Below are 15063 nucleotides of genomic sequence, written 5' to 3'. Positions count from 1 at the left end.
TCTTGCTGCTGTATGAGTAGCCTTCCAAACACGGAAATGTTATGTCACTTTCAGAGTGATGTAGTGGCTCCATCTCTCCAGTCTACACTCTGTCACCTAGGACATGCCATTGTGTCCCTTCCTCAGGGCCGCCGCATGTACTGTGTCTGTGCCTGGAGTACCTTCCCAGCAGCCTCATTTCCTGGCAGACCTATCCATCTTTTAGGTCTCAGCTGAAGTATTGCTGTCTCCCTGAGAGCCTTCCCTGGGGAAGATGTTCCTTCACTGAGTCATGTTTGACCTCCATATGAAAGCCATTGTATGGTTTTATATGGAACGCTCACTGTGTACCAGGTACCATGTTTAATGCTTTCTTTCCGTTGTATCAACTTTGAAGTACCAGTTATCCCTATTTTATGCATAGGGAAATTGATTTTGAGAAACTAGATAACTTATGCAGTCTCCCTTTGCTAGAGATGGCAGAGCCAACATTCAAGCCCAGGACTTGGTGAACCCAAGGCTTTGAAATGCCACTCATGAAATGCCCCTCACGTTTCTCTTTCTTAGAGATTACTGTAAGTATCTTGAATGCTTCTTTTCATCTTTTATGCATCAATATTAGATAAATTAATCACTGAGGCATTTTCGGTTTTCTTCCCCTTAACTGCTAATAAGCTTAACTCTTACTATTCATTTCTCCATTGTAATCTTTTGTTTTCTGATGAAATTTTTACTTTGGCTGTTACATGGCTGTTGATCGTTTATCTATGTGTTACTGAGAGCTGTTTCTTTTCCTTTCAATGTCAGTGGAATGTCATTATTACAACCCTCTGTTAAAATCCAGAGCAAGCATCTGGCACCTGCTTGGCCTTGTTCCTTTGCCCTCCTAGCAGATATTGCCAGTGTAAGCCTTTCTGTTAAGCGTAGACTTTGCAGAGTACACTACTGTCACCAGTCTGTCCGCACCGGTACCTTTGGTCATCTCTTATTGGTGTGTCCATATGGTTCCTGAACTGAGACCTATAGAATGAACAGAAATTTGTTAGGAAATAAGCACTTTCTCCTTAGACGAGTACTGTGTCCTCTCACTACCTCGGGAGAATGGCAGTGAGTGACGGTCTAGCAGTCACGTGATAAGGAAGTTGACTGTGGTGATCAATCCAAGCAGCAAGAATGTTAGAATGTAGATTTTGGATATAGGGATAGAACGGAAGAGCTAGATGTGAGAGTTATTTGAAAGATAGAGTCAGTAACTCCTAAATATTGGCAGAGGGGGGGAGAAGTGTCTAGCAGTTCATCCAAGGGCATTCATTATTGTCCTCTGTCTTGAACTTGCTAACATATTGTCTCCAGTGTCATGCAGCATAGAATAGAACCCAAATATCTAGGCTTGTCACTTTTTACTTTTAAGGTAGAATTACCCTTCCAAAAAGAAAGAAGCCCAGTATGTGGAAATGTACACTTACAATCTGCTAGGACCTGTTAACTCCTTGCTTAGTTAGATAGGCCTTGGCCTTATCATGCTCCACATTCCTTTTACTTGGCAAGTTGCAAAGAAACTCCTCAGCCCGTGAACTCGCATGCTTTCTGAACCCCCCCCACCCCGTTTTTTGTGGGTGTTAATGATTTGTGATATCACGTGAGTAATTTCAGATATTTTGTCCCTGGATAATGACTACCACTGTGCTAATAAGCAAACCTCTACCTCCCAAAATATAGTACCCCTGCTTCATCTTTTCTACTGCCTTGCTTCCATCCCAAAGGTAGCCTTAGAGGGCCTTCAAAAGGAATGGGAAAAACCTATTTTTAATAAACTATCCTTAGGGCCAACAGGTGGTATGGTGGTTAAGGGTGTTGGACTCCTACATGGCAAACCATGGTTCGAGTCCTGGACCTGGCAGTTTGATTTCTCTTTCCTTTTCTTTCTTTCTTTCTCTCACTCTCACTCTATCCCTCTCTAGTCAAATTAAAATAAATATCCTTTAAAATCTTTTAGCCTCATATAACTTTTTTTTTTTTTTGAGAGAGAGAGATTTTTTTTGCTCTAGGGTATGTGCACTCACCAGAGAGACAGAGAAATAGAAAGTAAGAAATCACTCCCCCGGGGGGGTGGGGGGGGAGAGGGCATGGCCATGCTGCTGTCTTCCATTCTCATCTAGGGATTTTAGGCACACACATCCACTTGCCTGGTGTGAGTTTCAGGCCGTCAAGTCCAGGACTCAAACCACTGTCGACCATGTGGGACTTCAGCACCTTAACCACTATGCCACCTGCTAGCCCCAACCTCATATTACATTTTAAGAAACAGGTGGTAATGTTTACTACTGCTCCTTTGCTTCGATTCTCTGATCTCTTTGGTGCATGTCAACACCAGTGATTTAGAGTTTCTCAAAGAACAAAGAATTTATATCATATCAATCATAAATATAAAGAGGCACTTGATTTCAAAAAAATGTTCATATAAAAATATATAATTTTATAAATATATAAAAACAAACACACTTCATAGCATAAGCAAGAGTATTTTCTCTTGTTTCAATACTTCAAAAATAATGACATTAACTAGAAAATAATGTTTGGGCCAGCAGATGGCGTCGAGGTTAAGGCAGCTGAATCCCACATGGCTGGCTGCTTGGTTCGAGTTCCGGACTGCTGTCTTGAAAAACATGCTAGGCATATGTGCCCCAAATACTGAGAGGGTAATGGAGGACAAAGGATTGTGCCGTGATCATCCCCCATGGGGCACGCTTTCTCACTTTCACACTATCTCACTCTGTCTCTGACTATCTCCAGTATGCACAGGGACCCTGTAACAAAATTTCTTTTTAATAAAAGGAAAATAACTTGAATGCATCGCTTCTGGGGTGTGTTTCTACCACTCAAACAGAAAATGTCCTCGTTTATTTGACTCTGAAAATTAATGGGAAGACAAAGGATACTCTCTTGTTACTTGGTTGCTGTTTAGAAATCTTCTAAAAGTGAATAAATTTGTCAGTAGATGATCCCAGTATGGTTAGTATTTTTGTACATTATTAATATATTTAGCTTGTGTTTTTTATATTAGGATAAAATTTAAATAACATAAAATCTACCATTTTAAAGTATATACTTTATTGGTTAACATTCACTTTATTAAATTAAGTATTAAATATAACCATACCATCATAGAGTAATAAACATTTTATCATCCCAGGAAGAAACCTCTTATTATCAGTCAGTTCCAATCACAACACACCCATCCAGCCCACAAACCCCAGTAACCAGTAATTTGCTTTGCATCTCCATGGATTAGCCTGCTCTGAACATTTCTTAGGAATGGAACCATATAAGTGACCTTTTAGATCTGTCTTCCTTGACTTAGGATAATAATTTCAAAGTTTATGAAAAGTATAACGTGGATCAGTATTTTATTCCTTTTTATTGCCAAATAATAATTCATTATATGGATAATGCTCTGTTTTATTTATTCTTCATTAGTTGGTGGACATTTGGGGATTTTCTAGTTGTTTGGCTATTGGGAATAATGCTGCTATGAACATATATGCACAAGTTTTTGTGTAGACAGTTATTTTTATTTCTCTTACATATATATTTAGGCTTACACTTGCTGGGTCATATGGTAACTGAGGAACCTGGCAGACCTTTTTCCATAGGGACTATACTATTTTATATTTCTGTAAGCAATTTTTGAGGGTTTTTATTTTTTTCACTTCTTATATTTCAATAATCATGATTATAACTAATGTTTGAGAGCTTTTTTTTCTTTTTTTTTTTTTTTGGAGAGGTTTTCGCTATAGGGCGCGTGCGCTCGCCAGACAGACAGAGAGAGACATAGAAACAAAAAGTGAGAAATCACCCCCTTCTCCATTCTCCTCTTGGGATCTTGGGCATGCACGCACACGCGCCCGGTGTGAGTTTTAAGCCACCGTGTCCGGGACGTGAACCGCAGTCAACTATGTGGGAGCCTAGCGACATAGCCATTACACTAACTGCTGGTTCCTGGGAGCTTATTATAAACTATATTATGCCCTTTCACATGTATGATCATTTAATTCATACTACAACTCAAATGACAGATCCTTCTTTTTTTTTTTTTTTGAGAGGTTTTTTTTTTTTTTTTTTTTTTTTTTTTTTTTTTTTTTTTTTTTGCGTGTGCTCACTGGAAAGACAGAGAGAGACAGAAAGCAAGAAATCACTCCCCGGGGGGGATGGCCACGCCACAGTCCCTTCTCCATTCTCCTCTCGGGATCTTGGCGCACACACACACGTCCCCGGTGTGAGTTGAAGCCACCAGGTCTGGGACTTGAACCGTGGTCAACTAACTACATGGGAGTCCAGCAACATAGCCATTACGCTAACTGCTGGTCCCGACAGAGATGCTTTTAACTCCCAAAGTTACACAGTAGATTGTGAAACAAGGATTGAATGCAGATTTGTCTGATTATCACAGCATGAATGTTTAATGCTTTATATTTTTGCAATGCATTTTCACATATTTCTACTTTATAAAGTGTTCCTTTTTTTTCTTTTAAAGAGAGATTTTTGCTGTAAAGTGCACGTGCTATGCTCACTATAAAGACAGAAAGCCAGAAATCACCCCTCGGGGGATAGCCATAACTACAATCCCTTCTCCTCCATTCCCAAAATCTCAGGATTTTGGGAAATCTCAGGATTTTGGGAATGCACGCACATGAATCTGGTGTGAGTTTAAGCCACTGGGTCCAGGACTTGAACCGTGGTTGACTACGTGGGAGTCCAGCTATGTAACCATTATGCTATCTGCTGGTCCCTATAAAGGGTTCTTAAGAATGCCATTTACTCCATGGAAATGCGTGAGCAATCAGATTTACTCTTACAACTGAATTGCTGGTAGTGGCGTAGAAAGAATACTAGATTGATAGTAAAGAAAAACTCCTGAATTCTGCTAACTACTGTGTGTATAATTTAAGTGAGTACTTTCAGCATAATGGTTGGAACCCAGCAAATATTGTTGAACTGATGTATTACCAAAAAACAGAAGGGCAATCTTTTTTTTTGTTTTTTTTGGAGAGGTTTTTGCTACAGGGTGCTTGAGCTCGCCAGGCAGACAAAGAGAGACAGAGAGACAGAAAGTGAGAAATCACCCCCCAGGGGGGATGGCCACACCGCAGTCCCTTTTCCATTCTCCTCTCGGGATCATGGGCATGCACGCACATGCGCCCGGCGTGAGTTTAAGCCACCGGGTCCGAGACTCGAACCACGGTCGACTATGTGGGAGTCCAGCGACATAGCCATTACGCTAACTGCTGTCCCAAGAAGGGCAATCTTAAGGAACTTTTTTCTTCTTCTGTGACTGGCATTCCTTCAGAAATTGACATAAACTTGGACCAGATTATAGTTATGGATATAAAAATGTTGGGTTATATTTTCTTTAGTTTCCCACCGAGCTTTTAATGTGACTTCAGGTGTTCCAGTGAATGTTTTATAATAATAACATAACCAGACTCCTGTACATAGAACAGCATTCAGGTATACCTTAATCATGACTGGGAACTTCCTATGGCAAGAATTCCCTTGGGCAGGACCAGCAGTTAGCGTAATGACTGTCGCTGGACTCCCATGTAGTCGACTGTGGTTTGCGTCCCGGACCTGGTGGCTTAAACTCACTCCGGGCACATGTGCATGCGTGCCCAAGATCCCAAGAGGAGAATGGAAGAGAAAGGATTGCGGCGTGACCATCCCCACTTGGGGGGTGATTTCTCGCTTTCTGTCTCTCTGTCTGGCGACTGCATGCACCCTATAGCAAAAACCTCTCCAAAAAAAAATCAAAAGAGTTTCCTTGGGCAGACTTCAAGAACCTGCATCCTCCTCCCGAGTTTCTATTTTTCACGTGTGCAACACTGGTGTTTGACTTTTCTTAATTACACACTCAATATACTGCTCCTTCATAGCCACAGAAATTTACTTACTGAACGTATGTACGTTGTAAGTGTGTGTCAGAAAAGTGTCATCTGGCTGGTCCTGAAGTTTAGTGGGAACCAGATCTCATTTTACCTTTTGTATGGTTTGGCTCTTAGCCCAGTATATGCCACACACATGTGCATGTGTGCCAAATCCTGACAGGGTGGAGAAATAGAGGAGAAGGGATTGTTCATGACAATGCCCTGTGGGTGGGTGCTTTTTCTCTCTGTCTCCCTCTGGCAAGTTAAAAAAATAAAAATAAAAAACAAAGTGTTGTAAAAATAGCAATTTAAAGTTATTTCCCATTTCTGTAACTTAGCAAATAAAACTCAGAAATAAAAATAAATCTCTTAAAACTTAAGCAATCCATTGAAAAGTATTTTGTTAATAATACACATGTTTCTTGATTCTTGGCTAAGTAGAAAATGAGGAAAGGATGCAGCGTACAAGATTTATTGTGTATTTACTGACTACGGTATTTATATCATTGTTTTTAATTGCCTGAAGGCACATGGCACTCAGCAGTGAGAGAGAATGAGCACCCTCCAGTGCGATGTGATCATGCTGCAGTCCTTTTTCCTCTATTTTTTTTTTTTGAGAGGTTTTTATTATAGGGTGTGCACACTCACCAGGAAGACAGAGAGAGACAGAAAGTGAGAAATCACCCCCCAGGGGTGATGGCCATGCCACAATCCCTTCTCCTCCATTCGCCTCTCAGGATCTTGGGCACACATGCACACGTGCCTGGCGTGCGTTTAAGCCACCAGGTCCAGGACTCGAAGCACGGTTGAATACATGGGAATTCAGCGACATAGCCATTACACCAACTGCTGGTCCCCTTTTCTCTCTATTTATTCATCCATCATAGTTAAGCACTACGTGTAGTGCTTGAACTCTACATGAAGGGCCTGGCCTTTATTATATTAGGTTGGCAGAAAAGTCATGACATATTTTTCTATGGAAAATATGTCATGACTTTCCTGATGACCCAGTTGTATTTTTGAAATATCTCTAACTGTTGCCTATATTATGAAATATTTGTTGAAGTATAGGAACTTACAAATTCAACACTTACCCTACTTTATACCATATGCTCAAACTAACTTAGAGATTAACAACGTAAGAGCTAAATCCATAAAACTTTGAGTAGAAAGCATAGGGAATAGCTTCATGTTTGGATTTCTTGGTTATTTCGTAGATATTGCACTAAAAACGTGAGCACCACAAAAAATAGATCAATTAAATCTTTTTACAATTTAAAGGCTTGGGCCTGCCCCTGGCACAGCAGTTAAACACTGTGCATTGGGCACCAGATCTCACATCGCCAACTGCAGTTTGAATCATGGCCCCAGTAGCTTGAAAAACTCACTAGGTACATAATGCTTGTGTACCCCGAATCCTGACAGGATGGAGAAAAGGATTGTGGTATAACCATGCCCTATTGGGGAGTGCTTCCTCTCTTTGATGAGCACACATGCCCTCTGGCACTTAAAAGGATTGTAACAACTTCTGTGCATCCAAGGACATCATGCAAAAGGGAAAGACAGCTTACAGAAGAGGAGAGGCATACTGCAGTCGTATCGCTGATAAGAGTTTGTTGTGCGTAACATCTGATGAACTAAACCACAACAGAAAGACAAACCCAGTTAAAAATTAAGCAAAGGATTTCAGTAGACATTTCTCCAAAGAAGATATTCAGAAACCAATAAGCATGAAAAGATGATGTGTAGTAACTGGAGAAATGTAATTCAAAACCACAATGAAGTACCACTTTACACTTGATGACTATTTTTTAAAAATAAAGGAAAATAACAAGGATTGGAGAGATTGTGGAGAAGTCAGAACCCTCCTACATTCCTCATGGGAATATAATGTGGTACAGCTGCTGTGGAAGAGAGTTTGGCAGTTCCTCAAAAAGCTTATCATGTAATTGGCCTGTGACCGAGCAGTTCCATTCCTAGGTATATAGTCAGAAGCAAGAACTCAAAAAGCTACTTATACACTAATGTTTATTTCAGCATTTTTCACTGTAGCCAAGAGGTCGGAACACTAAACACCCATCAACAGATAAATGAATGTTGCAGTAAAGTATATACAAACACATCCATATATATGTGAAAATACAACTTTGTCCTAACCAAAAGGAGCCAGGCACAAAGGGACAAATATTGTGTGGCTCAGTTACATGACCTGTAGAGAATACAGATTCATAGAGAAGGTAGAGAGCCAGCCAGTAGTGTGGTGCTGGTGAAGACGACCAGATCCATCATGACTGGCCGTACGATTTGAGTTCTGGACCCAGACTTGAAAAACATGCCGGGTGTCTGTACACATGTGCCCTGTATCCCACAAGGAGAAATGGAGGAGAAGGGATTGTGACATGGCCATCCCCTTTGGGAGGATGTTTTCTCGTCCCCTCCCTCCGTGTGTCTGTTTCTCCTGCCCGTACATGTGCATGTGCTCTCCAGCAAATTAAATATGTATTATCAAGTGCTGTGGGGTGAGAGGAGAATGGGAGTTTATTGTCTAATGATGAAAAGTTTCTGTTTCACTGATGAAAAAAAATTGGAAATACATAGTGGTAATGGCTATACAGAATTATGAATGTAATTAATACTACTACTGTAATAAATAATAGTGAATTTTGCATTTAAAAAATAGTTAAAATTTGACCAGCAGATTGGAGTTAAGGCAGCTGGATCCCACATGACTGACTGCACAGTTCAAGTCCTGAACTGAATGGCTTAAAGAACATGCTGGGCGTGTGTGTGTCTGTACCCAGAATCCTGAGAGGAGCATGGAGGAGAAGGGACTGTAGCATGGCTGATCTCCCTGGGGGATGCTTTCTCACTTTCCCTCTCTTTCTTTGTCTATCTCTGGCAAGTGCCTGTGCCCTATAGCCAAAAAAGGAAAAAGGAAAGTTCAATTGACAAGTTTTACATTTTATATTTGTTGCATATATAAGTTTATGTTAGATAGATAGATACAGATATATGTATCTCCACAATATAAAAAAATTTCAAGTACAATAGGGAATTTTCTCTAGATTTAGCAGGAATATTAGCTTTAGCATGTTCTTCCTTGTTTTATTTACTTGAAGTAAAATCTCTATTTTACAGATAAAGAACCCAAAGTTTAAGGAGGCGATTGACTCAGTAAGCTCACACTGCAGCTAGAAAGGGCCAGGATTTGAATCTCAGTGTTTAATGTTAGAGTCCCACGTCCCTTTCTATTTACACTGCCTCTAGATTACTGATGGAGAGCAGATAACCACCATACCACCTGCCGGTCCCGGGTTTTTAAAAAAATGTTTGTGGCATAAACTCTTCACTTAATGCCTGCCTGTGCTCTAGTCTGCTGCTGGAATTGTATTCTTTTGATTTTCAGCACTATGCTGCTTGAGAAACCTTGCCATCAAAATCCTTCTTACATTTATGTGTTTTTTAAGGAATTAAAGAAATCTCAATGCTGTAAAACTCTTAATGTGTTGTACAGGCAATCTTCCGGGGGTCCCATCATAATAATAAATCATCTCAGTAGTAGTAACAGAGAACACTGATACAGTGAGTATTTAAGTGCCCACTATCCACAGGGCCTTGTTCTTGCTAAGTACTATAGGAAATAGAAAGATGAATCATACTTAGTTTGATTTTTTAAATTTTGTAGTTTTAGAGCCAGCAGGTAGCATGGTGGTTAAGGCACTATATTATCACATGGCCGACTCCTGTTCCATTCCCAGACCAGGTGGCTTAAAAAAAACACACCGGGCATGTGTACATGCATGCCTAAAACCCTGAGATGAGAAGGGATTGCAGTAAGGTCATTCCCCCGGGGGGTGATTTCTCACTTTAACTCTCTGTCTCCGGCAAGCAGACGTGGCCCATGACAAAAACCTAAAAAAAAAAAAAAACTGTTTTTTTTTGTAATTTTATAGGACATCCATTTCAAATGAAGTCAGATATGCAAAAGTTCCTTTGTAAATTGTAAAACCATGTATACTCATCACCTGCTTTAATAAGAAGTTTGCCTGAATAGTTTGGATCTGCTTTCTATTAATATCCATTCCCACAGCCTTGCTCAGCCTTCACTCCATCTCCCTTGAGTCGCGCAGCAGATAGTGCAGTCAGTTTCTGACATCAGGTGTCTTCCTGTCTGTCCAGCACAGTGCCAGCAGGACTGTTTTCCATTAGTACCTCCAAACCCGAATTTATTAGCCATGACCTACTTTTACATATCTGCCTACTGTCTTCCTTCAAAGTCTTGCCTCTGTTCATTGCCAAATCCAAGTACCCATGGGTCTGTGGCTCTGGGGCTCAGCTAAAGAAGCTCTTCATTCAGCTCCACACTGATAGGATGTGCAATAATCGTTCTCATCTCTATTGGAAAGCACTGTTTTTTCTTAACTGAAATGTTCTTTATCCCCTTATTCTGGAAAACCTTATTCATTCTTGTGGTCATCCTACAAATGTCTCCACTTAAATAAGATCTTATTTGTTTACATGATTGTCTTTCCCTCTGAATATTGAACTTGTTGGAGCAAAGACTGTCTCTTCATCTTAGCCCTCTCAGGACTTAGTGTGGTTTGTGTCATGTTAAGTGCTTCCTAAATGTTTTGTTTTGTTCTCTAAAGTGATTATGATATACAACACAGTTGGATGTATTTAAATATTAGACTTATGATGAGATGTATTTTAGGTATAGATATGGAGGTAGATGATAAATTTCAATCTAGCATCTGTCCTCAGCTCGTTTGGTGTTACCTGACCTGACTGGTGTCTTGGATGTATACTGATTTCACTGTAAATGATCAAAGGCAGTAATTTCTATTTCTCTCGTACATAACTTCTTCGTTTCACGTTCTTCCTGAGGATAACAATCCATTCAAAATCCAGAAGGGAGGGAGATAGAGGAGACAAGATTGTGGCATGACCATTCCCCATGGAGAAGTGCTTTCTCGCTTTCCATCTTTCTGTCTCCCTCCGGTGAGCGCACACACCCTACAGTAAAACTAAAACTTAAAAAAAAAAATCAATGGCGGTAAATGTGAATGTTAATATTGAAATATTGAAATGTTCATGTTTTAGATATTGGAACATTTTCTTTCTAAAGAGAAACTACATTGGAAACTAAATTATAATTGCAAAGCTTCATGGTCAAACTCATGTTGGAGCATGGAGAGTTAGTTACCAATGTAACTGGGATCCCCTTCCTTCAGGGACCCAAGAATATACTGTTGGAGACAGGGTCAACTAGACAAAGGTAGTTTCTGGCTCTCCAGGCAAACCATGGCCTATGGGCATGTCCTGCCTCTGCTTGTTTAGGTGTGGCTCTCAAACCAAGTATGTTTTTTAAATTTTGTTTGCTTAATTGTTTTTATTTGCTTGTTTTTGTTTGTTTGTTTGTTTTTTGCTATAGGCATGCGCACTCTCCAGGGAGAGGCAAAGAGAAGAAAAGTGTGACATCACTTCACACAGGGAGCGGGAGGGGATGGCCTTTCTACAATCCCTTCTCCTCCATTCTCCTTTTGGGATTTTGGGTAGGCATGCACATGCACTCAGCCTGATTTTCAAGCCACCACACTGCACAGCTGTCTGTGTGGGATCCAGCGCCTTAATCACCACACCCCTGCCTGGTCCCCAAGCATGGTTTTTAATATATAGGTTGTTAAAAAGTCATGATGTATTTTTCTGTTTTTCTATGTAAAAATGCTTTGTGACTTTCACTATGACCCAATATTTAAGTGATCAGGAGAAAAATTAAAAGAAGAATATTTTGTGACATGTGGAAATTATTTGGCATTTACATTCTATTTGTAATTAAAGAGTTATTGGAACACAACCATACTTCTTCATTTTTGTATTTTCTGTCTACTTTGGCATATAATGGAAGAGTTAAGTGGCTGTGAAAGAGATCACATGTATAAAACCTGAATTATTTCCTATGTGGTCTTTTTTTTAAATTATTTATTTAATTTTATGTATTATTATTTTTAAAATTTTTTATAGGGCATGTGTACTCAACAGAGAGAGAAAGGGAGAAAGCAAGCCACTAGGTCTGGGACTTGAACCTTCGTCAACCCCAGAGGGTCTAGTACCTCAACCACCTTGCCATCTGCCAGTCCCCCATATTGTCTTTAATAGAAAAATGTTGCTGGACCCCTCATGTTGATTAACTCATCCTACATAAGAGTTAATTTACATGTCATTTAAAGTATTTATTTGTACAGGTTTTTTTTTAGAGGTTTTTGCTATTGGGTGCATCCGTTCACCAGAGAGAGAGAAAGTGAGAAATCACCCCCCAGGGGAGATGGCCATGCTGCAATCCCTTCTCTATCTTCTTCTCAGGATCTTGGGCATGCACGCACACGCGCCTGGTGGGAGTTTAAGCCACCAGGTCTGGGACTCAAACCGCGGTTGACTATGTGGGAGTCCAGTGACACACCCATTACGTCAACTGCTAGTCCTTGTACTTTTTTTTTTAACAGTGTCATCTTTGTGGTGACAGTAGGTTATGGCTAATGGCTAATTGGGCATGTCTAAGTAGCGAATTTTTTTTTTTTAATTTTATATACAAATAGCCAGCATGATTTCTTTCACTGGGTGGATATCTTGGACAGTCCATTCAAGGAAGATCATTTAGTTCAACTTGTTGAAGCCTATGTCCTTCGCATACTGATGGAAGCACTGACGGCACATGTCGAGGCTGCATTTCCCGATCAGACCATGCCTGTTGGAGCACATGCGGCAAGAGCAAGAGCCCTGGCCAAATTTTCTTGGGTGGTTCCAGTAGAGCTGCTGATGACCCATCCTGCTTTCAGTGGGACAACAAAGCAAAAGGCGCAGATCGTTTATTTTTAACATCAGATGGCACATTGTCTGTCCACATTAACTTAAATAGAAATGAGCAGCACTTCCTGTTTTGCCTCAGGGTGCATGTGCTCACAGGACAGAAGCAGAGAGAGCTAAAGTGAGAAATCGCCCTCCTGGGGGATGGCCACGCAGCAGTCCTTCCTCCATTCTCTTCTCGGGATTTTGGGCACACTTGCACATGCATCTGGTGTGATTTTCATGCTACCGGGTGTGGAACTCAAACCACACACTTGGCCATGTGGAATAGATGTTTATCCATAGTTGTTCAGGTTGATTTATAGTTTGTGATGCCATGAGCTATTGACTGTCCTTCAATCAGTAGCTGGGTTGTCCACCAGGCTGAGGGACTGTGTTCCTTCTGACCTCCCTCAGCTACCGAGGATGAGCATTGGCATTAACCCATAAGGTAGGCAGGCAGCCTCTTCTGGGGCCCTTGTGTGCAGCGGAACAGTCATGTGTCATCCAGGTCATAACCTGTGCTCTGTGTCACTGGTTGTCTCTCCTTTTGAGATGTTTTGCATATATCATAAAATTCAACCTTTTCAAATACTTTTTAGGGTTTTTTTTGCCATAGGGTTTGTTCACTGCCAGAGACAAGAAAAGTGAGAAGTCATCCCCCAGAGGGTATGGCCCCCTTCGGGGGGATAGCCACAATGTAGTCCTTCCTCCTCCATTCTCCTCTGGGATTTCAGGCACACATGCGCATTCACCTGGTGTGATTTCCAAGCTGCCAGGTCTGGGACTCACACTGTGCAGCTGGCCACGTGGAATTCATTACCTTAACCTCCTTGCTACCTGCTGGCCCCAGCATGCTAAGTCCCTCTTCCTCCATTTTCCTCTCTGGATTTTTGGACATGCTTGTACCTGCACCTGGCTTGATTTTCAAACCACCCTGTCCAGTACTCAAACCGAAGAGTCAGTCATGTGGGATCCATTTGCCTTAATCTCTATGCCACCTGCTGGCCCCCTCACAATTTATTATTTTTTTCTTTTTCTTTTTATTTGGAGAAGTTTTTTGCTATAGGGTGCGTGTGCTCGCGAGACAGAGAGACAGAGACAGAGAGACAGAAAGCGAGAAATCACCCCCCCCCGGGGGGGGGATGGCCACACCGCAGTCCCTTCTCCTCCATTCTCCTCTCAGGATCTTGGGCACGCACGCACACGCGTCCGGCATGAATTTTAGACACCGGGTCTGGGACTCGAACCGTGGTCAACTACGTGGGAGTCCAGTGACATAGCCATTACGCTAACTGCTGGACCCACAATTTATTATTTTTAAAGTATGTTTACCTGGAGAGTGGACCATCTTCACTGTCAGCATTTATGAACACCTTTATTATGCAAACAGAAATCCCCAACACTTTGCAGTCACTCCAATTCCTGCCTTCCCCACTGCCTGCAAGTACTAATGCTTTCTGTTTCTGTTAAGTTTGATTGTTCTGAACATTTCATGTGCAAAGAATCGTGCATACGTGCCCTTTTTTTTTGTTTCTGGCTTTTTTGACTTAGCATCATTTTGTCAAGGTATATCCATGTTGTAGCATTACTTTTTATGGCTGCATAACATTGCATTGTGTGGGTATAGCACGTTTTTGTCTATCATTTATATGTTAGTAGATTTTTGGGTTGTTTCGACATCTCGGTTGTTGTGAATAGTACTATGAACATTGGTGTGCCAATTTTTGTTTGGGAATATTTCATTTTTCTTGCATAAATACCTAGATGTAGCATTGCTAGGTCATATACTTTCTCAGGGTTAACATTTAAGGAACTGCCAAGGCATTTGCCAAAGCAACTGTACAGTTTTACGTTCCGTGCAGAAATCTATGAGAATCTCACAATTTCCGCATTCTTACCAGTGTTTGTCATCTGCCTTTCCCGTTGTTGCAGACTGTCTATGGAGATCCTCGGCTACTAGCTTTTGAAATAATCACTTCAGGGTCTTCCCTGTGTGATGTTCTGACATTTTTCCTTTCTGTGTATAACTCACATTTTTTTTCTTTTCTCTCTTTAAAGTTCGGTACTGTCAGAGGATGTATGGTATCCCAGGGAAGGGGGAACTCATTCTTCCTGGGTGCCTTTGAAGATCTTCCATGATACAGTTCCAGGCCATACATTTTTTTTTTTTTAGTTTTTATTTTCTACCTTAATTCACTATACACCATCACAACCCACCAATAAATTTTCCATCCAAAATACACTGTGTACTGGTTCAATCAAGCACATCAACATACATGTTCTCAGCAAGTAATTTTCCAATTCTTACATCCTGCAT

At 40.9% G+C, this 15063-nt stretch overlaps 2 protein-coding genes across 2 annotated transcripts in view; one reads left to right on the top strand and one right to left on the bottom strand.

Annotated features, from left to right (window-relative positions):
- The window catches only part of RSF1 (remodeling and spacing factor 1), a 90398-nt gene that overhangs the window by 6225 nt on the left and 69110 nt on the right, over positions 1–15063 (top strand). The window lies entirely within an intron of this gene.
- Positions 12555–12725, bottom strand: LOC106736372 (40S ribosomal protein S29-like). Its single transcript, XM_014593009.1, has one exon. The coding sequence runs from the start codon at positions 12723–12725 to the stop codon at positions 12555–12557; it is 171 nt and encodes a 56-aa protein (XP_014448495.1).

This window comes from Tupaia chinensis, unplaced genomic scaffold (assembly GCF_000334495.1).
Source record: "Tupaia chinensis unplaced genomic scaffold, TupChi_1.0 Scaffold139431_1, whole genome shotgun sequence".
Classification (NCBI taxonomy): domain Eukaryota; kingdom Metazoa; phylum Chordata; class Mammalia; order Scandentia; family Tupaiidae; genus Tupaia; species Tupaia belangeri.
This window is presented reverse-complemented; position numbering and strand designations above follow the sequence as displayed.

What these genes read in the sequence shown, in the direction of transcription:
- LOC106736372 (XM_014593009.1), bottom strand. Translation starts at nt 12,725, where the DNA reads ATGGGTCATCAGCAGCTCTACTGGAACCACCCAAGAAAATTTGGCCAG.